The sequence below is a fragment of the Poecilia reticulata genome, linkage group LG16 (genome assembly GCF_000633615.1).
Source record: "Poecilia reticulata strain Guanapo linkage group LG16, Guppy_female_1.0+MT, whole genome shotgun sequence".
Lineage (NCBI taxonomy): Eukaryota > Metazoa > Chordata > Actinopteri > Cyprinodontiformes > Poeciliidae > Poecilia > Poecilia reticulata.
Window position 1 is genome coordinate 29405592 of NC_024346.1, and position 23173 is coordinate 29428764.

The 23173-nt window shown below is 40.1% G+C and overlaps 2 protein-coding genes across 3 annotated transcripts in view; both read left to right on the forward strand.

Moving 5' to 3' along the window:
• Nucleotides 1-231: 231 nt before the first annotated feature.
• Nucleotides 232-17038, forward strand: setdb1b (SET domain bifurcated histone lysine methyltransferase 1b). 2 transcript variants are annotated; one of them, XM_008432726.2, is made up of 25 exons: nucleotides 232-252; nucleotides 4376-4579; nucleotides 4656-4822; nucleotides 4920-4960; nucleotides 5791-5917; nucleotides 5999-6178; nucleotides 6285-6486; nucleotides 6885-6958; nucleotides 7047-7237; nucleotides 7386-7515; nucleotides 8984-9251; nucleotides 10038-10151; nucleotides 10777-11080; nucleotides 11162-11423; nucleotides 12583-12673; nucleotides 12772-12888; nucleotides 13018-13187; nucleotides 13282-13497; nucleotides 13588-13758; nucleotides 14647-14777; nucleotides 14921-14940; nucleotides 15057-15175; nucleotides 15255-15517; nucleotides 15599-15687; nucleotides 16716-17038. In XM_008432726.2, the coding sequence occupies exons 2-25, from the start codon at nucleotides 4377-4379 to the stop codon at nucleotides 16831-16833; spliced, it is 3768 nt and encodes a 1255-aa protein (XP_008430948.1). In that variant the 5' UTR covers nucleotides 232-252; nucleotide 4376; the 3' UTR covers nucleotides 16834-17038. The 2 variants fall into 2 exon arrangements, with proteins under 2 accessions (XP_008430948.1, XP_008430947.1); XM_008432725.2 differs by lacking the exon at nucleotides 232-252 and adding an exon at nucleotides 2571-2677.
• Nucleotides 17039-17276: 238 nt separating this feature from the next.
• Nucleotides 17277-23173, forward strand: part of LOC103478741 (meiotic recombination protein REC8 homolog) — a 7523-nt gene continuing 1626 nt past the window's right edge. The window contains exons 1-13 of the mRNA XM_017309291.1: nucleotides 17277-17421; nucleotides 18603-18671; nucleotides 19299-19441; nucleotides 19526-19601; nucleotides 19686-19806; nucleotides 19891-19978; nucleotides 20160-20233; nucleotides 20316-20394; nucleotides 20486-20573; nucleotides 20646-20820; nucleotides 21903-22095; nucleotides 22257-22438; nucleotides 22583-22625. Of these exons, the coding sequence (XP_017164780.1) occupies nucleotides 17366-17421; nucleotides 18603-18671; nucleotides 19299-19441; nucleotides 19526-19601; nucleotides 19686-19806; nucleotides 19891-19978; nucleotides 20160-20233; nucleotides 20316-20394; nucleotides 20486-20573; nucleotides 20646-20820; nucleotides 21903-22095; nucleotides 22257-22438; nucleotides 22583-22625 (1387 nt within the window). The 5' untranslated portion in view covers nucleotides 17277-17365. The remainder of the gene's footprint in view (nucleotides 17422-18602; nucleotides 18672-19298; nucleotides 19442-19525; nucleotides 19602-19685; nucleotides 19807-19890; nucleotides 19979-20159; nucleotides 20234-20315; nucleotides 20395-20485; nucleotides 20574-20645; nucleotides 20821-21902; nucleotides 22096-22256; nucleotides 22439-22582; nucleotides 22626-23173) is intronic.

Consider the following 23173-nt stretch of genomic DNA (forward strand, 5'->3'; position numbering starts at 1 on the left):
TAAAAGGAAAACTGCTCTTAAAAACTTAATCAAGAATAATAAGAATATGTAAGCTTTTCATAATCAAATTCAAACCAAGTAAATAGCCAAGACATGGGGTTGATCAATAAATCAGTAATCGATAGATGTGATGGATCTGGTCCAATATTCACTGAACTCTGATCCAGAACCGCACAGCACTCTGGGATACGTAGGCAGAGGACAAGCTTTAGTGGCTCAACTTTTACAGCCATAGACGGCGACTTAAGCAAGGTGCGTGGCATCGCCTAACTTGGTCTTTGGTTGCCTAGCAACAACCTGTTAAATCGCTTGCTACCTCAGCCTCATGACTTAAAAATAAAAATAATAATGTCACGAAGTGAAAACTGGATAAAAACAGGAAAAGCCATGCCACCAGTGGGGAAGTATTTAAGATATTTCTGTTATTGCTAAAATCCCACGCTAAAAGTATTAGAAATTCATGCAGAAAATAGTTAGCAAAGCTAAGTTGTAAGGTGACAACTGCGCTTTTGCTAAAGCTAGCTGAAATACTAACGATAGACGCTAGGTTAGGATTAGCATCTTGATCTACAGTAACATGCTAACTAAGCAGTGTGGAGAGAAAAAAATAACATTAAAAAAGTAAAATGGTTTGCAAAACTTTCTGCTTATATGTTGAAGAATACAGACAGTAGGAAAATAATTATTAGCTCTTCTAGTGCGCAGCAGGTTATGTGCTGAAAGGACAATGCTAATGGCGTTGAATGATTAAATGAGGGAAATCAGTCATTTATTGAAAGCTTTTGAGCTCAGGTGCCTTTCCAAGTTATTTAATCATAAAAACTAGTATTGAACTGGCAAACTAATATTGGAATTTTTTTTTTATATTCCTTACAAATACACTTAAAAAAATACTTTTATCCTGTGAGTTTAGGTTGAGATGGAAGAAGGGTTGTTTGAGGACTGGAAGGAAATACCATTTAACTTCTGCAGAAGTAATTAAGTGGTAAAAATGTAAAAAAAAAAAGTGAAGGAACACAAACTAAACTACATAATTATCTGCTTAATTGTGAAGTTCTGGAGATGCGACAGAAGTACGGGTCAGTTTCCATCTTAATTTTTCACCACTTAGGGATAGCAACAGAAAAATGTGATATTTTAAGACACTCATGGACACTTAAATCTCATTTAATATGTAGGATATATACTTGAATCATGTTTAACGCAAATGCTTCCCATCCGTTTGTCCTATTTTTCTGTATTTGGTTTTATTTGAATATACTCACCACACTTTTAGCCTGTGCATTCATTAGGTAACCTGCACTGTTTGGGTTTTTTTAAACTCAGGATCAGTTTCCGAGCCCTCTTAACTAGATTACAGCAAAAGCATCATATCCTCTTTCTACTCTAACCTTTTTTCTTCTTTGTCATTTCACTTCCTACTTTTTTAGAACATTTTTGTCATGAAATAATTGTAAGTGTTGTTCATCGGAGCAGAACTGTGTGTGAACTGTTTCATATTTATTTTAAGCAAATTGGCATAACTTCAGAGCGTGCACAACGCAGTAAAAACTTACATTATCAGGCAATTCAAAGGCAGATGTAACGAGTTTTCTGAATTTTTCTGTTCTACACAGATACATGAGAGTTCTAGTCACCGGAATGACATGTTTGTTACCAAACTCCCTATTAACTATTCAAGGAGGTCACAGGTGCCAAACAAGGGCGCCTGTGTTTCGCTCATTGGAGGAAAAAAGGCGAAACAGCAGAACAGAACTGGACAATAAAAAGAAATCAGCTTAGGTTAACAATAGTGATAAACAAAGCAGAGGTGAAATGATATCAAACTTTTCAGGATCTTTTTTTTCTGGAATCAGATGAGACGTAGAAACACATTTTTGGATTTTGTGCTTTTTTTTTTTTTAACATGGACCCTTCAGTCGGTCCTCTGAGAGGATTTGAAGTAGATGTGGATCTTGGTTTTGCCCTCTTCTTTTTCTCCCTTCTTTGCTTCTTTTTGCTCGTGACCATTGTTCGCTGTGCTCACCTGGTGCTGGACCCTTACAGTGCCGTTTCTGTGTCCACCTACATGGAGGAGCAGGAGGACGACACAGAGGAATGATGGAGACCAAAGAATGGTTCAGACTCCTCACGTGGAATCGTGCTTTGGTGACTTACTCTGTTTGCCTGTGAGGTTTCTATTTTGGATGCAACTAATGGTTATTCTGAATCTTCAAATGAAGTGAGTGTGCTACGAAGAAGGTTAAAACTCTTAAGTGGTATTATTGGAAAGTGGCAAATATGTGCATAAAAATGATTATTTGAAAGCACCGTATTTCCTAAAATAATCTATTTTCTAAGCAAAACAAGTCAGTATATGTAAATATTTAGAAAATGGAAAAAAAAGTATAGATGCTGATATTTCACAAAGCAAGTCTCATTAGATGATAATAGCTATTAAGACAACAGCCAGCTGTGGAATAAAATCCGCAAAGATTAAGGGTAAAAGTATACTTTTAACAGCCTGTCTTTTCTGTCTGTTAGTGATATCATTTATAGCGCTTTTTTTGACAAGCAGCACCGCCCACCTCGGGTGCCCCGGCAACCACAGCATGCGCTACTCTTTGTAGCCCATCCTTCGCGTTAGCAACAAGCTAGTTTAAAATTTTGCTATCGACAGAATGGAAAGCGGTGATGGGTGAGTGTTTTTAATTGGCCTTTCATTAGTCGTTTGAGTTCAGTGTGTGTCACGTTTTTGAGAACAATTGCAAACTATAGAATAATGTTTATTTTGCAGGCAGCCGCCGCAACCTGTCCGAAATATAAACACATTTCATTGCTCGTGCTAGGCTAACCAGCTAGCATACTCTTGAATCTTGTTTGCTGCTAAATAAAACACATCATAATAAAACACAGTTGTGACTTCTTGAATTAATACGCTGACTTAAATAACTTTATTTTGCAAGTCTGCACATTTTGTGCTTTATAAACAAAATAGTCGCAAAATATTGCCGGTGCATTTGTTTCTACTATGCTTCTCAGATGTTTACTAAGAAGATAATCATATTGCCTTATGAGTTAGAGCTGTTTTGCGCTTGTTTCTTTACTTTCTGACTAAACCTTCTGCGGTTTCTATGAATGAGCGAGTTACAAACACCTACCGTTCACAGGCGGGCTGCCGATCAGCAGAAAGAAAACCGCTTGCATATCTGCTTCACCAAACTGAGCATGGGATCTGCTGCATCTTTCTCTGCTAATGGTCGCATTATTTTGCATTCATTTGTTATTTTTTAACTTGATTTTATCTGGAGGATATCTAAGGGAAAATTCAGAAATAGAAACTTCCTGTAAGTGTAAGATTTTCCCGCAGTTAAGTGCCCTCTGGAAAAGTATGGAGAGTAAATCGAGTGGTTTTTCTGGGTACTTATGAAAACGCAATCTAGATAATAATAATAAAAATGTTTGTATTTCATGATTTTATACTCGGCTGTTATACTTTTTAAAGTTGATTTGGAGGCCAAGATTGACTGAGACACTATTGTTTCATCCTTTTTACAGAGAGGTGCATTTATGCTCTAGCAAATAATGCCAAAATATTCCATGTCATGTTTACACAGCAACATATAATTTATTTTTATCCCGTCTATCCATCTATATGTCTATTGAAGTCTCTATAAATATGTAGGATGTATAAACTCTGTGATACTGTTATTCTTGTATTGCTTTTAGTAATAGTGTTTTAAAGTAAACATATATCACTTAAAAACTTCAACAGCATTTTAAGACCTTCCTAAAATACAACAATTGAACTGTTGCTCCCTTAAAACATGTATGTTGTGTTTTCTGATATTGCATTCAGTGTTTATTATCTCAATAAGATTTGGGTGAATAAGCAGGTTCAGTCATTTAAAATGGTAGATTTCCTAATAAAATTATATTATTAAGCATTATATTATTTGATAGTAACGTGTTTGTGCGTTATATAGTCACCAAGCTGACCTCTATTTCTTACACTGATCATATTCAAGCTGTGTTATACGCATGAATTCAACCATTTAACAAGCATTTTATTTGTTTGATTGTTTAATTTTAGAGTTTTAAAAAAAATTGTGCTTTTCAAGATATAGTTCAAGCATTTTATAAGTTAATTTTTTACCCTATTTTTATTGATTGTGCCTCTTAAATCCCATAGTGATGAATTTCTCCTGGCTGACACATCAACTTTGTGCCAGGCTTTTCTGGGAACAGAATTGTCACCATCACTTTCCAGAACCATAATTTGTGTTAATATCACTTCGCTCGTTCATTCAAGGATCATATAAGCCCAAGTAAGTGTTGAGTCTGTCTGATGGACATAAAATGTGATGCTTTTCTGCTGGTTGTGTCCCTTCCTCAGAATGGAGGTCGACGGCTGGGACCCCAGTCTGGAGGACGAGTTGGGAGTTTCACTGGATGACCTGAAGAAATGGATTGAGGAGGCTGTGGAGCAGAGCGAGGCTGTGAAGAAGAAAAAAGCCCAGCTGATAGAGCTCGAGGAATGGGTGGAACAGAAAGAGAAAGAAGAGGCGAAGACAGAGAAACTTCTCAACGATGCAAACCAGTATGGAAGGTGTTACTTTTTTGGGTTTAACTGGTGTTTTCTGCCAGTTGCTCATTTCGTCTCTCTGATTCTTCAGGTCCGTTTTGGAGTGTGAGAAGCTGGTGAGGGCAGCGTATGAAAACAACGGCCTCGTCTACCGAGAGAGCAGCTCAGAGGACGAAGGCGGCGGAGGAGGAGGGCTCCCCTCTGAAGTCATCGAGATTGATGACGATGACGACGATGACGTCATAGCTGTGGGATGTTGTAAGTCATGGTTTTCTACAGAGTTACTGTCAGTGCTGCAGTAGCTGGAAATGCTAACGCTCTTATTTTATCTCTCACTTCTGTTCTCCACCATCAGTGGTTCCTCCAAAGACACAAACGCCATCTAAGGACCCAACAGTGAGAGCAGCCGGCCGCGGTTTTTCCTCTTCTGATGACCATGATGAATGATTAATTAAATTATCTGTAAAACACAGTCTCAGGGCCTGAAATTAATATTTCCACCTCCAAAAATAATTGTACACATGGCATCGTTTTCTGAAAGGTTTTCATCCACATCAACTCTCGCAATCTGGTCCTGAGTGTTGTATTAAACATGCCAAGCCTATAGGGGGCAGTGTAGCGCTAAGCTAAAACCTGTCAACCAATCAGATTTCTTCAAAACAACCAAGACTTCCTGTTAGGAATTGAACATGGTGCCAGAAGGTTCATTTGTGTGGGCTGAATATACATATTTCTAGGAACAAGCCGTTTTGTCAACAGGATATTTATCCATTTTACCTCAAATATAGTTTCATATAAATTCAGCAAAACTTGTTTTAATGAATGAAATAAACAAAAACGTTTAATAATTTACATTAATTAAAATAAATATTTATAAAAAGAGTTATGAGTATTTTTTTTACAGAGTATAACATTTTAAAATATAATTCTTAAATACCTCTTTACTAAAAGTGTTGCGTGAATTGGTAACATATTTTGGGAAAAATTAATAAATGGAAAATGTAACAAATAATAGAAGAAAAAATGGACTATGATGTAAACAAAAATCATGTCCTGCACCATTAAATATAACAAGTAAACATTAACCAAGGCTCAAAAACAAATGAAGAAAGAAGCGCACTGTGACCATCCTCATCCCGTCTTCCACGTCATGAATTGTCTTCTCATGTTCCACTAAAAGTCCACATTGTTTCCAGCTGTTCTGACTTCTGCTCTTTCACCACCAGTTAAACGAAGCCTCTGCAGTTCTGCAGAAAACCACCCAGCAGGTCCAGAAGTTGGTCCAAATAGTCACCAAGCCCTCTGCCGGCTCGCCTTTGATACGAACAGCAGTGCAGTCTGTAGTTCAGCCAGGTGAGCACACGCAAAGCTTCTAGCTTTCTGGAGCTTTTATTGGTGCTAATGTTTGGATTTTAAAAAAATGTTATCCTGCAGGAATTCAGAGCCCGACACCAGCTATATTTGTATCACAAGCTCCATCTCATCAGACGATGACGCAGACGCAGCCAAACCCCAACATAAAAGAAGACGAGCTCAAAGTGGGGATGAACATCCTGGGAAAGAAACGCACCAAGACGTGGCATAAAGGCAACCTGGTGGCAATTAACCCTGTTGGTGCGTTTCTTTTAAACTCAGTATGAGCATCACAACGTTTTACACAGCTTTTGTTTCTTGCTCTGTTGGATTGTTTTGATGATCCAGAAGCTCTCTTTGTTCCCAGGAAACGGTGTGTTTAAGTACAAGGTGAGGTTTGATAAAGGCAAGAGTCTGTTGTCGGGGAATCATGTGGCGTTTGACTACAACCCCACCCTGGAGAGCCTGTACGTCGGGGCTCGTGTTGTCGCCAAGTACAAAGACGGAAACCTGGTGTGGCTGTACGCTGGAATCGTGGCAGAGATGCCGAACAACAAGAACCGCATGAGGTATAAGTTTTATTTGTTGTCGTATAACACAGATGAAGAAGAATTTATAGGTTTACATCGGCAAGAAGTTGGTAATTATTCTGATGCTGTTTGTCTGGTTGTTATTTACAATTGTTACTGTTGCTATTCTTATTATCCCTAGATTTGTTTGTCGTCTTATGAGTTAATTTGTAACCATTTTGTCAATGTCGTATAATTTAGTTGTTGGAACAGGCACATTAATATTATAACATGGTTTTAATTACAAAGTTTTTTACAATTAGCCCTTTATAAGCAGAAAAGTGATGTTAAACAAATTATGTATGACATGTTTTCTCTGTCCTGCTGATTGAAATAAATAAATCAAATAAAAAATAACATTTCCAAAAGTTCAGTGATAAACAACTTTTGTGTTTCAGGTTTCTGATCTTCTTTGACGACGGCTACGCTTCATATGTGATCCTTCCTGAACTGTATCCAGTTTGCAGACCACGTAGGATTTAACTTCTGTTTTTGATAAAAATCATAAAAATAACATGTAGGAAAAGAGATAAATGAAGTGTTTCTGTTTCTTTGTGTAGTAAAGCGAACTTGGGAGGACATAGAGGATGCATCTTGTCGGGACTTCATTGAGGAGTACATCTCCGCCTATCCCAGCAGGCCGATGGTGCTCCTAAAGGTCGGCCAGATAATCAAGACGGAGTGGGAGGGGACCTGGTGGAAGAGCAAAGTGGAGGAGGTGGACAGCAGCTTGGTCAAGATCCTCTTTCTGGTTCGTACCAGCCTCTCATCCCAATCCAAATACCATTTTTCAGAGCTTCCAGATCAACTGTGTCATTAATATATCTTAGAAAGATGTGGCACTTTAATCGTGTAGAGTGTTTTTACACCGTTTCGTGTGTTTTCTTGGTGTTGAGCAGGACGATAAGAGGAGCGAATGGATTTACAGAGGATCCACCAGGTTGGAGCCCATGTTCAATCTGAAACTGGCTTCAGCAAACACTCAAGAAAAGAAGCTAGCTGGCCACCAGAGGACAAGGCCAAACATGGGTAACTGGACACAGATTTGCAACATTAAAAGCTTGTATTGAACATTGTCAAAGCCTGACTGGCTGGGTTTGAGCCTTTATTATTATTACTGTCATACAGTTTAAAGCATTAATATTACACCATGCAAATTAATTGCATTACCTGTTTTTACCATTTTACGGTCAACAATACAGAGTCACAAAAGTGAAAAGATGACAGAGGAAAGTCAAAGTGGAGTCCTCAACCACAAATTTCACTTTAAAAAAACTTCTATATAAAATCAAAGTGGTATGTTGCCCACATATCGCAGCAGTTAATTACCCTTTAATTACAGCACAACTATCCATCCATCCATCCATCCATTTTCTTTCACCCTTGTCCCTCAGTGGGGTCGGGAGGGGTGCTGGTGCCCATCTCCAGCTAACGTTCCGGGCGAGAGGCGGGATACACCCTGGACAGGTCGCCAGTCTGTCGCAGGGCAACAGAGACACACAGGACAAACAACCATGCACACACTCACACCTAGGGGCAATTTGGAGAGGCCAATTAACCTGACAGTCATGTTTTTGGACCGTGGGAGGAACCCGGAGTACCCGGATGCACAGGAGAACATGCAAACTCCATGCAGAAAGACCGGGGCCGGGAATCGAACCCAGAACCTTCTTGCTGCAAGGCAACAGCTCTACCAACTGCGCCACTGTGCAGCCCTACAGCACAACTAGTTTATATATAACATTTTTAACTTACCTTTCAACTAAATGATTTCTTTTAAACTTTCCTGAATATAAAAATCTGGAAAACTGAGAATTAACTTAGTTTGAGACAATAAAACAGCTGTGATTGAACAAACTTCACCTGTCATGAGGAATTTTGCTGGACGATAAATTGTCCCGATAATAATGCGATAAACAATAATGTTGTTTTGAGACTATTTTGAAGTTATATGATGGTAATGACATCGTGATGCAATTTTTCCCTCTCATTGACTAATAAACTTTGATTTTGTTTCAAAGTGAAACACAACCAAAAACAATAAATATAGAACTACACTCAACTGAATTCATAATTTAAGTGAAGATGTCAAAATTACCTTTTGGAAAATATTAATCATCAGAGTAATTGATTAATTGCGACAGGCTCATTCACATGTTGCCAAGCCTTATTTTAGCAGTTTGGCATTAATGTTGGGCCAAACAGAGACCTGCCCAACACCTGGATATCACTTCAGGTTGCCTTCACAAACCCAAACAAAACTCAAAACACAAAAGATGTACATTATATGATCTATTTAGGGACTGTAACTTTGTTTTTTTTTAACACATATTATTCTAAAACTTTCATTAATAATAGTTTAAATTTCTTTAAGTATTTTGATCAATAATTACCACACGCTCTTTTTTTGGGGAAGAAAGTTGGATCTTTACTGGAGAATTTCTCTCCGTCTGTCACTACTTCTACACTGTCTGTTGCTACTTTCTCCAATCTCTAGGAGCATTAAGGAGTAAAGGCCCAGTCGTTCAGTACACTGGCGTCGAACACGTCGGAGTTTCTTCTGCCAAACCTCCTCAAGCGACCCAGAGTCAGCCGCCAGCGACGACTCTGATCCAGCAGCTTCAGCAGCGGCCGCAGCCCCAGCTCCTCCAGCAGGTCCAGCCGACCCAGCAGGTCCAGCCGTCCCAGCAAACCCTGCAGCTGCTAGCTCAACAAACCCAGCAAACCCCTCAGCCCTCACCGGCTGCCCAGCTTCAACGTATCGAGTAAGTATGAGAGCTGAAACGGTTAACTCCATTATTTAAATATTGTGTGGATTATACAGATTTTTAAAAAAAGTCCATTCGCTGAAAGAACAACTCAGAGCAGTAATTGACCTAAAACTATACCCAAACTTTTTGCATTTAAGATGAAAAATTTTTTATTTTGGCTCTAAATATGTTTTACCCAAAACTCCTCAAGTGGCATTAGGCTTTTCCTAATTCAAATTATGTAAAAAAATAAAATAAAAAAATTTTAAAAAATCACATTTTTAATCAGTCAAAAAAATAATCAATATATCAGTCCTACTCTACATTGACGTTAGGTCAAAGAGGAAGAGCTGAGCTTTTCACATGTTGATGTCAAAATTATTGTTTTCACTGAAACATCCTTTGCTGCAAGTGATGCAGCAAACACCATAGAAATGCTTTTCTAATGTATTTTAGGCAATAAGATATTTATTTTCGAATTTAAAAAAGGAATTATTTGTCATTTTGCATCTTTTAATGGTTGCATGAAAGCCTAATAAATCGGAATATTACCGCTTCAGAGGTGAGAGTATCATCTAGGGTAAATTTGTATTTTAAACAGGTTTTGTTAGACTGCGGGAGAATGATTGGATTTTTACACCAAACCGTCTGTAAAAAGAACAGGTAAATAATGATCATCATCAGATGATGGTTTCACTTCCCGTCAGGGTTTAACGATTACAGCTTCTTGGGAAGCTAACTCACTCTTTAATGTGTCAAGATAAACAATTTTTTTTTCCCCTTTTGTTTTATCACCTCAAGAAATAAACATCAGATGGCAAAGAAGAGCACGTCTAATTTCATCCCTGGTGTCGGCGGGACTCACGCCTCCAAGATCTTGCAGGCTGCGTCCGCCAACGCCAGCAACCTCTCAGTGTAAGTTCACAGTTTTACACAATTAAATTCAGTAAACACAAACAAGAAAGTAGCTAATAAAGCTACTCAGATTCTGTTCTTTGATCAAAAATTAGCACTAGATAGTTTATTTTTTATTTTTAATGCAGAAACAATGTTTGGTAAAGCCCCATTTTTGTACTGCTGCCATCTTGTGCTTAAGCCTGTCGTACTAACAGAATTTAGTGGATGATAAATTGTCCCAGAAGTGTTGTCACAATAAATGATAACATTGTTCTTTTGAGACAATTTTCAAGTAATATAAATGGTGATAATCCAAGAATACAGTCTTATGAACATTTAGGTTTTGAAGAGATGTTGCTCCTGAATTTATTTCCTGTCTCCGACAGTTTAACGCTTCAGTACAATAGTTTCCAGGAAAAACATGAAAACTCTTTATTTTTAAGATGAAAGCAGCTGATGTTCTGTAAGTCTCAATGTTCTCAAGAAAGGACAAAACAACTTAGTTCTGTATTTTCATCGATTTAAGTGTTTTAAATAACTTTGTGTAGCTGTTTTGTTGACAATTGTTTTATTTATGAAGAAACGGTTTTAACTTTCAAAGTTATCCGAGTCAAATTCAGTTTTTAAAGTTTTAAATCCACAGTTTAAAGGTGCAGAGCACCCCGAGTACGCCCACGTCCTCCTTCACGCCTCCGTATCAGAGACAGACGACCGCCCTGGTGCCGCCTCCTTCCATCGTCACGCACGCGATGGCCACCATCCCTCAGCAGCCGTCCTACAGAGCCCCGACAGACCGCATCTTCTACCTGGCTCACACCTGTCAGCCTGCATGTCTGAACCGCGTCCGACCAGCAAAGTCAGACCTGCACAGAGGAAAGAACCCCCTCCTCACTCCGCTGCTCTACGACTTCAGACGCATGACGGGACGACGCAAAGTCAACCGTAAAGTACGCACAGTCCTTTATAAATGCTGCGTGTGCAAATTGATTTAGTCTTAAAGTGATGGTTTCTTTATGTTCGACCTCCAGATGTCCTTCCACGTTATCTACAAGGCTCCGTGTGGACTTTGTCTGCGTAACATGGGGGAGATCCAGAGCTACCTCTTCCAGACCCGCTGTGACTTTATATTCTTAGAGATGTTCTGCCTCGACCCGTACGTCCTGGTGGACCGGCCTTTCCAGCCGCAAAGGCCCTTCTATTACATTCCAGACATCACTAGTGGGAAGGAGGACATCCCTCTGTCCTGCGTCAATGAGATTGACACCACTCCACCACCTAACGTAAAATACAGTAAGGATCAAAACCATTTTCTACCAAATGTGGGATTATTTCATATTTTTATTCCGTTTTATTCTTCCTTTGGTCAGTCGTTCACATTCCTAAGCCTTTCTTTCCCTGTGCAATTTATTTAACGTGCACAAATTTTCTCCAAACTCTTCAGTATGAAAATATTCAACTTCAATAACGACTAATTTATTTTCAGGCATTTCTCTCGTCTTTCCATGTGTGTAATGAAAATCTTTAAATGAAATATTAGTAAAAGAAAAATACGTTTTTTTCTAAGTACTAAGGAGAAACATGTCAGCTCCTCAAAATGGGAAAATAATTAAATTTACTTATGTGCATCTAGGATCTATCATTAGATGCAATAGTCTACCATAACTTACCATAACTCATTTTCATTTTGGGCCATATCAAAAATCTGAATGTTCTTAAAAAGCCAGAATGAATTAAACCCATTAAATTGCTGAAATATCAATAAATAGCTGTTTCAGTGAGTGTTTCTTAAAATTAAATAATATTGAGCATCTTTTCTAACTGGTTGGTCCAGCCAGGTTTGTTTTTTGCAATCAAAATCAGAGATTTTCTGACGTTAATTTAGAAATATTTGTAAGAAATTATTATGGTATTTGCACTAAAGTATGTTGTTAAATGTGACCTTTTTTTTATTAATCGCCATATTGATCACAGATTATGACTTGACACCAAGTGAGACTGAGGCAGCAGTCATTTAAACCCAAAGTTTTTGGCCAATTTTGAGAAAAAATTTCAGTAAAATCAGAAAGAAAATGTGTGGCTCTGTTGACTTTGTGTGAATTTTTCATATTTGTGAAAAACTGGACAGACTTATTGATATAATTTTGAGTCTGAATGGCCACATAAAAATCTCTGGTGGGCCAGATTTGGCCCCCGGGCCTTCAATTTAACACATACGCCATAAATGATAAATGTTTTAAGATAAATAAAGAAAATCAGTCCAGTTTCTCTTTTTTTTTTTTTTTTTTTTACATGACAGCAAATTTTAGCAAGTCATTCTCAATCTGTGTCAGAATTAAAATGCAGCTAATTACTTGTGTGTTCAGCTGTACTTTGCCGCTGAATACAGTTTCTCTGTCATAATGTGATACCTGACAGCTGTGCCTGACTCATTCTCTCCTCTCTCCACAAGGCAAGGAGCGAATCCCTGAAGACGGAGTATTTATTAACACCAGTTCAGACTTCCTGGTCGGCTGTGAGTGTACCGACGGCTGCAAAGACAAGTCAGTGGAGATAATCGCCTTTATTTCAATTTGTCTGCTGCAGATAATACCCTTGAGATTTGTCATGGGATCTTGGTATTTCTTCTTTTTAATTACAGATCCAAATGTTCCTGCCACCAGCTGACCCTGCAGGCTTCAGGCTGCACACCTGGGGGGCAGATCAACCACAGCGCCGGATATTCATACAAACGATTAGAGGAGTGCTTACCTACAGGGTCAGACATTTTCACCTGCATAACTCACTCATGTCTTTCATTCCCACACAGGCAAATAATAACTAAAAACGACTTTTGCCCTCGTGTTTAATGTGAAATTGTCTTCTTTCTTCCTGCTTCTTCTCTTAGGATCTATGAGTGCAACAAAAGGTGTAAATGTTGTGCTCAGATGTGCACCAACCGGCTGGTGCAGCACGGCCTGCAGGTCCGTCTGCAGCTCTTCAAGACCCAGAACAAAGGCTGGGGCATTCGCTGTCTGGACGATATAGCTAAGGGATCATTTGTTTGCATTTATGCTGGTGAGAAACACGATTAGGACTGATGGGAAGACGGGCACAATCTGGCTGCCATGCAGAATCCATGCATTGTCTGTCTTTTCTTCCATTTTCCCAGGTAAAATCCTGACTGATGATTTCGCTGACAAAGAAGGTCTAGAGATGGGCGACGAGTATTTTGCTAACCTGGACCACATCGAGAGCGTGGAGAACTTCAAGGAAGGCTACGAGAGCGAGGCGCACTGCTCCGACAGCGAGGGCAGCGGCGTGGACGTGTCCAGAATGAAGATCCAGCCGTCCGCTTTGGTCTCCAGCGGCGCTGCGAGGAAAAAAGGCGAGTCCCAACCCAAACATGTGATGACTGCCTGCTGCTTTTATGTGCAGCAGGCAGCCATTTTATCATACATGTTTCCTCGTCCCGCAGCTCAGAGCTCCAGCTCTTCGGATGACAGCAACGACGAAGAGGAGAAAGATTCAAAGAGTGAAGATGAAAGCGACAGCTCAGACGACACCTTTGTGAAGGACAACTACTACACCCCCAGCTCTGTGTGGAGGAGTTACACGACTCGCGGTCAGGCCAAGGGCAACAAAGAAGGTACTGCAGATCCATCGCTGATGATCAAACTCGGCAGTAGAGCCTTAAAAAACACAGGTCTGGAAAAAATGAGGAGTCCACAGCATTGAAAACCTCCTGGTTATTCCACCAAACATTGATGTCTGAACTCTTCCTGAGTTAAAACATTAATATTGTTTCTAAATGAATATCAACTTGTTTCCTTTGCATTATTTAAGGTCTGAAAGCACTGCGTCTTTTTTGTTATTTTGACCATTTCTCATTTTATGTAAATAATACAAAATTTTTGCTTGTAACTTCAGAGACATGTTGTCAATAGTTTATATAATGAAATAACAATGTTCATTTTACTCAAATATATACCTATAAAAAGTAAAATCAGAGAAACTGATCATTTTAAGTGGTTTCTTATTTTTTTCCCAGAGCTGTACATGTAAATGATTGCAGTATCTTTATTTTCTTTATGGTAACACTATGTGCCCCCCAAACATTTGTCCTTTGCACACTAAATATATTTATATTTTTATTTTTATTCATATAATTCTGTTTTTTTAAATAAAAACTTACATTTTAGAAAAAACCCCTATTGCTCACTGTGTTAGTCTTATTTACACATATTACTAAAACCTGATGATCTTACCGTGAACAAATTGCTTTAATGTCGCTAGTAGGTACTGTTTAATGTTTTCTCTCATCTTTTATCGACTCGCCTTCATCTAATGCTTAAGGGTCGTTAATAATGTCAATTTGGTAGAACTTATTTTATCACGCTGTGATAAACAGTTGTAGGACGCCAACAACATGCTAGCTAATGTTAAAACCGTAAGATGAATGCGGGTAGCCATGCTTTGCCTTATTACTGCCTGATTGTTTTGCTAAATAAAGTAAATTCTCGCTCTCCTGCTGCAGGGAGTCAGGACAGTAAAGATGGACTGAGCGTCTCAGCCAAAGGCCAGGATGATGAGAAGCCGCCCTCCATGCCAGAGGAGACGGGGAAAAGCAAAGTGGCTTCCTGGTTAACAAGCCAGGGCCTGAAGAAGGTCAGTAAAACAAAACAAATAATATTAAACCATGAGATTATTTTACATCCTGATCTGTCCAGTAGCCACATGAAACAATCTCTGATTATATATTTTAACTTGGGTGATTTTTGCTTCAATACTCTGTTCTCTCTCTCCAACAGGAAACTGGAGACAACAAGAGGTGTGCTGAAATTCTCAAACTCCCTAAATTTAATAGGGTTTTTTCATTTTAAGCTTTAATTTTACACAAAATTTTCCAACCATGTTGCCTGCTCATAGAATATTCTTATTCTGCAGTCAAATAAAGACAGAGCAATCAAAGAAACAGGACGTCATGACTCTATCGGACAGCGACGATGTTCAGACGATTAGCTCTGGATCTGAAGACAACAAAGACCGAGAGAAAGCCACTCCGGGTAAACGCAGTTAAAAAGCAAACACCAGATCTTTACTCTACGTGTTTCATGACTTTCCCCGCGCTCTTCTTCGCTGGAGCTTCTGTATCCGGCGTGACCAAGAAGCAGGTGGCGGTGAAATCCACGCGAGGCATCGCCCTGAAGAACAGCCACAGTCTGATGGTGAAACCGTCTGGGGGGGGAGTCGGGCACAGCGCTCAGGGGAGCAAACCCGGCCACCAGGGGCAGCCTGGAGGAGGGGCAGAAAATGCTCCCAAAAACACCCGGCTATTCTTCGACGGCGAAGAGTCCTGCTACATCATCGATGCCAAGTTGGAGGGAAATCTGGGACGTTACCTCAATGTAAGAGAGTTTTCTCTGTGTCATTTAAAAGCAGCTTTCTGTGATCCAAATTGACATGCTCTTCTATTACCTGCATTGCAGCACAGCTGCAGTCCTAACCTGTTCGTCCAGAACGTGTTTGTCGACACACACGACTTGAGATTCCCCTGGGTGGCGTTCTTCGCCAGCAAGTGAGTTAGAAATGGGTTAATTTCACCGTACTGGGGATTTATAGTTTAAACATGGTTTGTAAGCGCTAATGAGGGAGCGTGGGAGGTCCTTAAAGAGACAGAGGCCAATTTTATGGATACGGCTATGAAGCAAAACTAGAGTACCGTATTTTTCGGACTATAAGACGCAACTTTTTTACCACACTTTGAACCATGCGGCTTGGTTGAACTTTAGGGGGCTCTTTAGCAGGAAGTGAATCACTGGAAGTCAAAATTGGAAATCAAAGAAGAAAGTGCTCATTTTTATTTAGAACAAGCACATGCTAGCAGCAGGGACAATGGAGAAATTTCTTCAAACTCATATGATGCAGCTTTTAAGTTGAAGGCTATCGAACTGACAGTACAGGAGGGAAATAGAGCCGCTGTTCGTAAACTGGGCGTGAACGAAACCATGGTTCAGCGTTGGAGACGGAGCTCCGTCCTTAGTAAATCCAGCAGATTTATTAGGACGCAGCCCTCTGCTGCCCTCTACTGGCTCCTTATGGAAAACCGAGAGCGGCGGAGATACGTTTCCAGTTTTTCTCAAAACATTTGTAGCTGCGGCTTATAGTATGGTACACTCGATAGTCTGGAAAATACGGTCATTTTAATTGATTTTTGATATATAAAGAATTAAAAAAAACAACTGGAGGTAAGATAGTTTTAAGCTTTAAACATTTCCTCTAGAAAAGAATCAACCAAGTGTTGTGAAACTGCAAAAGTATTCACACCTCTTCAACTTTTCAACATTACAATCTCATGATATTAAGCTTCTAACGCATTTGAAGACAAGAAACATTTGTTGCTGGAGCTCTGGTTAGTCGGGAGTCAAAACATTTTGTAATGGTTTCAGTTACAAGTCTGACTCTCATGGATCAGAAATGCCTAATAGTTTGTCTTTTAACTCATTTACCCCTTTCGTTCTTCTTCATATTGTTATATCTTCTGATAAAGTTTCCTTCCGTCTCTTCCGCTGATGTTTTTTTTTTTCCTGACTGTGTTGCGTTCAGGCGCATTCGGGCCGGCACAGAACTGACCTGGGATTATAACTACGAGGTGGGAAGCGTTGAAGGCAAAGAGCTGCTGTGCTGCTGCGGATCCACAGAGTGCCGTGGACGGCTGCTGTGATCCACCCGGACTTCGCACAACATCCCCTCAACGCCGAACCCCGTTTAGTTTATGTTTTCTTAAGTTCTAGGAATTTTGTAGCATCTCGTTCTTTTCGCGTTTTTTTTTTTTTTTTTTTTTTTACCAGCTTGTGTCTCTTAAGTGTCTGATGTCGTCCATTAAATGTTTTCTTTACCTCCGAATAAAGGTTTCTTCAGTGACCGGAGCTCCTGCCTTGTTACTCATTTATTACTGCTTGAATTATAAGTTATTTTGTGTTTTCTGAAAAATCTCTTACTGACCAAAACAGCTAAATATGTTTTATTTCTGCTCGAAGTGACTCAAACTTGCGGAAGTCCAGGTTCTCTCAAAACGATCCGTTTCTTCCTATTTATCCAACCGGGCAGAGAGTTCGTCCAATCAGCTCAACTCAATCTAAAAAAAAAAAAAAAAGATAAAGATAAACATTTGCCTTGAACGTATAACTCGGAGCAGAAGCTGCTAACCTTCATCAGTTTTGGATGTTTTTTGCTTTACTCGGAACATTTTTACCATGTTTTACTACCCGGCTGTTTTAAACCGTCGATCAGGATGTTTCTCCACGATCTGGTGAGTGAAAATCTTTTAAATCCTTCAACAGTCCTGTGACGTTTTCAATCTGAACTAGTAATGTGAACCTGGACGTTACTACTTAATCTGATTCTTAAGAGAGTTTTTTTTTTTTTTAATCAAATTACCGAGTTTGATGTGTTGCATTGCTGCTTACAAAAAAGAATAAAAACTTCATACTGGTGAACTCTTTTAGTTATTTAAACTACGTTAATATATCTGTCATTACAAAAGAATAATGGTTAGTTTAAAAGAAAGAAAAGGACAATTTTGCAAAAAGTGACAAAATCATGAACTACTCAGTACATAATTTTTTAAATACATTTAAAATATGTCTACGCTTTTTAAATGTATATCAGATGTTCGATTTAATCACAAACTGGACTCACAGAGTTGACCAGTTTTTTTTGTTGTTGTTTTTTTTCTGTCCTAAATAAAAAGATGTCGGAGTCCAGGTGCATCTTTAAAAGCTGACAAACACAAACATCGCCTCTGAAGTCAAAACAAAAGCGCTGCAGCGTTTGATGTCCTTCACCAAATGTCAGATTTCTGAAGATTAAAGAGAGTAGATTTTAAAAAAACAAAAAAAAACTAAGCTTGATTCCCACAGGTGCTCCTCAAATGTGAATTTTTTATTTATTTTTTTTTGAAGGTTTTTGATCAGTTTTGATTATAACTTTTAACTTAAAGACGATATAGCTCCTTAAATTATTTGTGGAAATCAAGATATTAGAATATAAAAAGGAGACAAAAATTTAGTTCTTTAAATATGTAAAGATATTTTTTTTCATAGAGATGCTGGTGAATGATGACAGGATGCTGCAGAACTCCCAAAATTATTTTAAACGATCAATCAGAAATGATTAAAATCTAAAACCAAAAATTGACCTTTTTTATGTTTATTCCCAAATTCTCTCAAACTAAATGTTTTAATGTATCAATAGAATAAAATATATTTCTGATCATTTCCAGGCAAAGCGTAATTAACATTGCATTCATCTGTAATCACATATTTTTTAGTAAATAAAAGATCACTTCAACATATAATGTTTAATTAATTATAATAAAAACCTTATAAATTGTTCCTTGTTGTCATTTTGATCAGCTTCAAATGCTGAATTTGACAATTAGCTCTGCCTTCTGTTTTTAATTCAGCAGTAAATGAATTATTTACATTTCAGGCTGGTTGCCACAAAAGGCATCAAAGTTCCTCGCAGGGATTTCCTGAAAGTCAACGTGAAAAGGAGTTGGTGAGTATTTTTTTAAACTATAGTTGCTTTATTGAATGCATGACAGTTTTATTTGTTCCACCATTTATGCAAAAGGTGATAAAATGGAAACCTAAAGTTTTATTAAGATAAGAACCACAGAAAAATACTACAACTGAAATATAATAAACCACTTAAATCTTGATTTTGTGGGGAAGATGCATTTTTTTAATGCAGCTTTCATGCAGCAAACATGCTTCACCACGGGAAGCTTTGACTCAAAGGAGGTTTTTGTGGCGTTTTTTCCAGAGTTTAAGAGATTGATGTGTTTTTGGTCAGGACTCGGACAGCATCACTTTGAATGAGCTGTAACTTCCTGGTTTGGTTTTTACAGACAGTAAGATTCTATCCAAGTGAAAATAAGCATTTAGCTGTACTTTTTAGCCACATTGCAAAAAATAATTAAAGACACACTTTCTCCACGACTGCAATCTATTGTCATGTGGCGACAAATGCATTAAAAAAGCAGCGTTCGGGGAACGGAGCCTTGAGGAATCCCACAATCGATTTTCAGTCACGTTTATAATTAAGGCGACACAAAGTCGTCTGGGTTTTTCAAACAAACCAACCGGAGGACTGATGACGTTAACGAAGCTGTTGCCTTGGCAGCGATGACATCATGAACTACCTGCTGGAGCGGGTCGCCCCGCCTCAACCCGGCCTGCCGCGACCCCGCTTCTCCCTCTACCTCTCCTCACAGCTGCAGTACGGCATCATCCTGGTCTACCACCGGCAGTGCACCATCTTTCTGGGTGAGGAAAACTATAAAGCGCTGAAAGGTTATGAGGGGGAAAAAAAACAGTGATGGAGCTCAAGACAAGCTTGTTCCCTTCCAGAGGAAGTCCAGTCCATTCTGGGCCAGTTGTTGAAACAAAGAAGCTCAGGGAAAACGGATCTTTCCGGTCCAAGCAAGTATGAACATTTGCTTTAATATGGTAAAATGAACTCACATTTCTTCTTCTTCTTCTGCTTTAAGTCCTGTTTTATTCATTCAAGGTCAGCTGCAGTCCTGCCTGATGTCCTGTTTCTCATGGAGGAGACGGAAGGCGCTCCGGATCCTTTATTTGGAGAGATGCTCCTCCAGGACACGATGCCCAGCCCGACGCAGCTGATGCAGGTGCCGACCGACAGGAAACGAGCGCCGAGCCCGATGCACGTCGCTCAGGATAACTGAGGGGGTTTTTTCTGCCTTCTGCGTCAGATGAATTGGGAGGATCTGGGAGAATCGTCTCCCGAGCTCCATGAACGGAGCAGCTCAGCTACTTCGGCTTCTCCACGTCCGGAAAATGGTAGGACTGTTCTTTATGTGCTGCAGCTGCATTACGCGGTGGTGGGAGTGTCATGGTTTGGTCCTAGTGTCAGGAAGGAAACGTTCCTCACCTCCCATCACCTCATTTTTCCCTGCTGTCTTCACCGGATTGTGCGACAGCCATGTTTAGTTAAACGATGAGTTGTGTTTTTTTTCCTCAGGCATCTCCGCTTCCCCAGAATCCATCACTCTGAGCGAGCCGATACTCGCCGCCAGCGCCGCAGCCGCCGCAGAGGTTCGCCTGCTGGCTGAGAAACTATAAAAACGCTTTCAGTCTATTTTTTTTCTCACGGCCATTTTTTTCCTCTCTCATCTAGTTTGATGAGGAAGACTTCACTGATGATCTTCTACAAACTGTCGATTTACTCCTGGACCAGCCGGATCACTTTCAAGAAGGTTTGAGTTAGATCTCGTTTCTCAGCTGTAGTGTAAGTTACCAGCTGCTTAATTAATGGAGGAGCTGCTGCTGCTGCTGCGTTGTCAACAGGAGGTTTGGAGCCAATACAAGAAGAGATGAGAGAGGAGGGGGAGGAGGCGAGCAAGAAGACGAAGGAAATGACTCCATCCATCGCAGAGTAACGCCTCCCTCCTCGCGTACAAACACGAATGAGAAGAAACAAAATCTGACCGACTGTTTCATCTGTCAGCCTGCAGCCGTCCACCGTCTCCAGCGAGGGCCCTGAGCTGCTGCCTCTGGAGGAGCCGGGCTCCTCTGGGGAAACCCCCTTAATGCCCAGAGACCCGGTCACCCCGGTGCCGGCGCCCAGAGTCCCCTCACCGCCATCTGCAGCGCGGCGACGACGCAGGAGCCCCGAGTTAGAGGCGAGTTCTCTCCTTTTTGTTGTTCTTCTAAAAAACTGTAGTTTTTACTCAATCATAAATGCGTGATTAAATATATCTTTATATGCTTTAATACAGATTATCTACTATGCAAAAGTCCTGCTTCCATTTTGGTTTCAGCTGTTTCTAAAAACAGCCCAAGTTCTTAAAATAAAACACAGAATTTTGGGGGGGGGGGAATAAGTTAAAGTATTTTGTGCTCTGAATGTAATGTCACAAATTTGCAATCACTGCCCGTCACCTAGAAACCCAAGCTGAGCTCCAGAACATCTGATCAGCCGGTTTTACCTCTGTGTGTGCCGTACAATGGCTGCAGGAAAAGACAAGTGGTTTGTTGTCGACTTACCATCCAGAAACCACTTGCTGCATTCTCGCTAGTTGTGCAGGAGGCTCCACTTCTGCTTTTCAAAGATGTGCAGCTATATAATTACTCAGTTGTTTGCAGCTGTGAGTGTAAACGTTGAGTTGGGGGTGTGGCCAGCAGCAGATTACTTGGATTTAAAGTGACAAGATGCCCTAAACCATCTCATTCTGAGAGGAACTCAAAATAAGCAGAACTGATCAGAGTAAAATCTCATTATCTAAGAATTATTTTGTGCAAAGTTTGTAATGAACATGTTTTGTATAGATCTATTGTATCCTGTTGAAGGAAGCATAATGGGTCACCTTTAAGTCAGTCAGTTTTAGAGGCTGGTTGTGTCCCAGAGGAGCTAAATTTAAAGTGACAGTACCAACAATCGCCCCTCCTACAGACCTGCTTATTTGAGTCTTTACTCCTCGTCCAGTTAATGCCCATGATAATTAGTAAGCCAAGAAAAGCCATGATGAGAAATGACACAAATTGTTTCCATTAGTTACATTTATTTGTCTTGTTGTCTCATTAAAACGTTGTGCTCCTGTCTTATGGTTGAGCAGGGAACACAGAAACATGGCATGACATTATCTCACAGTTTCAACATGCTTTAACGTTGCTCCTGCACTATAAATCCCCTCCTGCAGCCATCTTCCCATCATCAGTCACCCGGTTTCTTAAATGCTGTGTCCCATTCCGCTCACCCCGCCAGGAGGCCCAACCTGAGGTGAAGAGAAGGAGGAGGAGGCAGCTGGTGTTCTTCGATCCGGAGACGCAGCTCTCAGAGTCGGAGCAGCAGCAGCAGATTGAGGAGCCTCTGACTGAGACCAGAGAGCCGGCCGTCGCCCCGCCTCCCTCTCACCGGGTCATTCCGGCCGCCGAGCTGCTCAGCAAACCCTGCAGCTGTCAGTGAAGCTATTTTCCGCTTGATAATATCCAGCACTTCCTGGCTAAATGAGTCTCTGTGTGCAGCACCGACATACTGTGAATTAAAGCTTTAATGAAAGTACCGAGCGAAGCTTTTTCCTGCATTGCATCTCTGACCCACACGCCTTTACGCCTACAGTTTTGCCTGAGGAGATTCTGTCTCTGTGGAGACGGGCGGCGGTCATAACGCCGCTGTCGGGGCCCGACCTGCAGGTCGGGGACCGGGGGCCCGAGTCCACCGACTCGGAGCGCGAGCGAGAGCGGGAGGCGATGCAGGAGGCGGCAGCCGAGGAGCAGAGAGCCGATGAGGTTTCCACAGAGGTGAGGCCAGGCGTTTCTGCTTCTACTGACGAACTAACGTGAATATTTGAGGGATTTTAAGTGTGTGTGTGCTTCTGTGTGTGTGTGTGTGTGCTTCTGTGTGTGTGCTTCTGTGTGTGTGTGTGTGCTTCTGTGTGAATGTAGGTCCAGAGAGGAATGGAGGAATCTGAGATGATGGGATTTTCAGGTAATATCTATGCTTTTTTTCTTCACTTTTCTTCACTATTCAGTAATAAATAGTTATTGAAATGACATTTCAATAAGTTATTTTAACTTATTTTTTTGGTGACTGAAAACAGACGAGATTTTATTATAAAAAAATTAATAATTAAAAATTCATCATTCAAAGCATTATTACATTTTTAATTTTTGCATTTTTTCCCTCCAACTTCCTGACGTCCCCTTATCTCCTCCCGCTCGTCCCCCAAAGGGCCGCTGCCCTCACTTTGATAAACACTATTTACAGATTTAACTTTGTAAACTTTTTTTTTAACACGCATTCTAGTTTTCTTAGTCATAATTATATATATTTTGATTATCTAAAAACATTTAAGTGTGGCTAAAGAATCTGTATGTGGGAAAATATTTTTCATAGCCTTGTGGGAGTTAAATTCAGGTCAAAGGTCATGACTGACACTTTCCAGGCTTTGAGGTCGTCAGCGCATGAAAACTGAAGATGTTGTGGTGCGTGTGTGTGTGTGTGTGTGTGTGTGTGTGTGTGTGTGTGTGTGTGTG

Excerpts from the sequence above, each read along its gene's own strand:
- setdb1b (XM_008432725.2), top strand. Across the intron at positions 4,961-5,790 it reads CGCCATCTAAGGACCCAACA|TTAAACGAAGCCTCTGCAGT; the intron begins GTGAGAGCAGCC and ends TTTCACCACCAG. Across the intron at positions 12,674-12,771 it reads ACCGACGGCTGCAAAGACAA|ATCCAAATGTTCCTGCCACC; the intron begins GTCAGTGGAGAT and ends TTTTAATTACAG.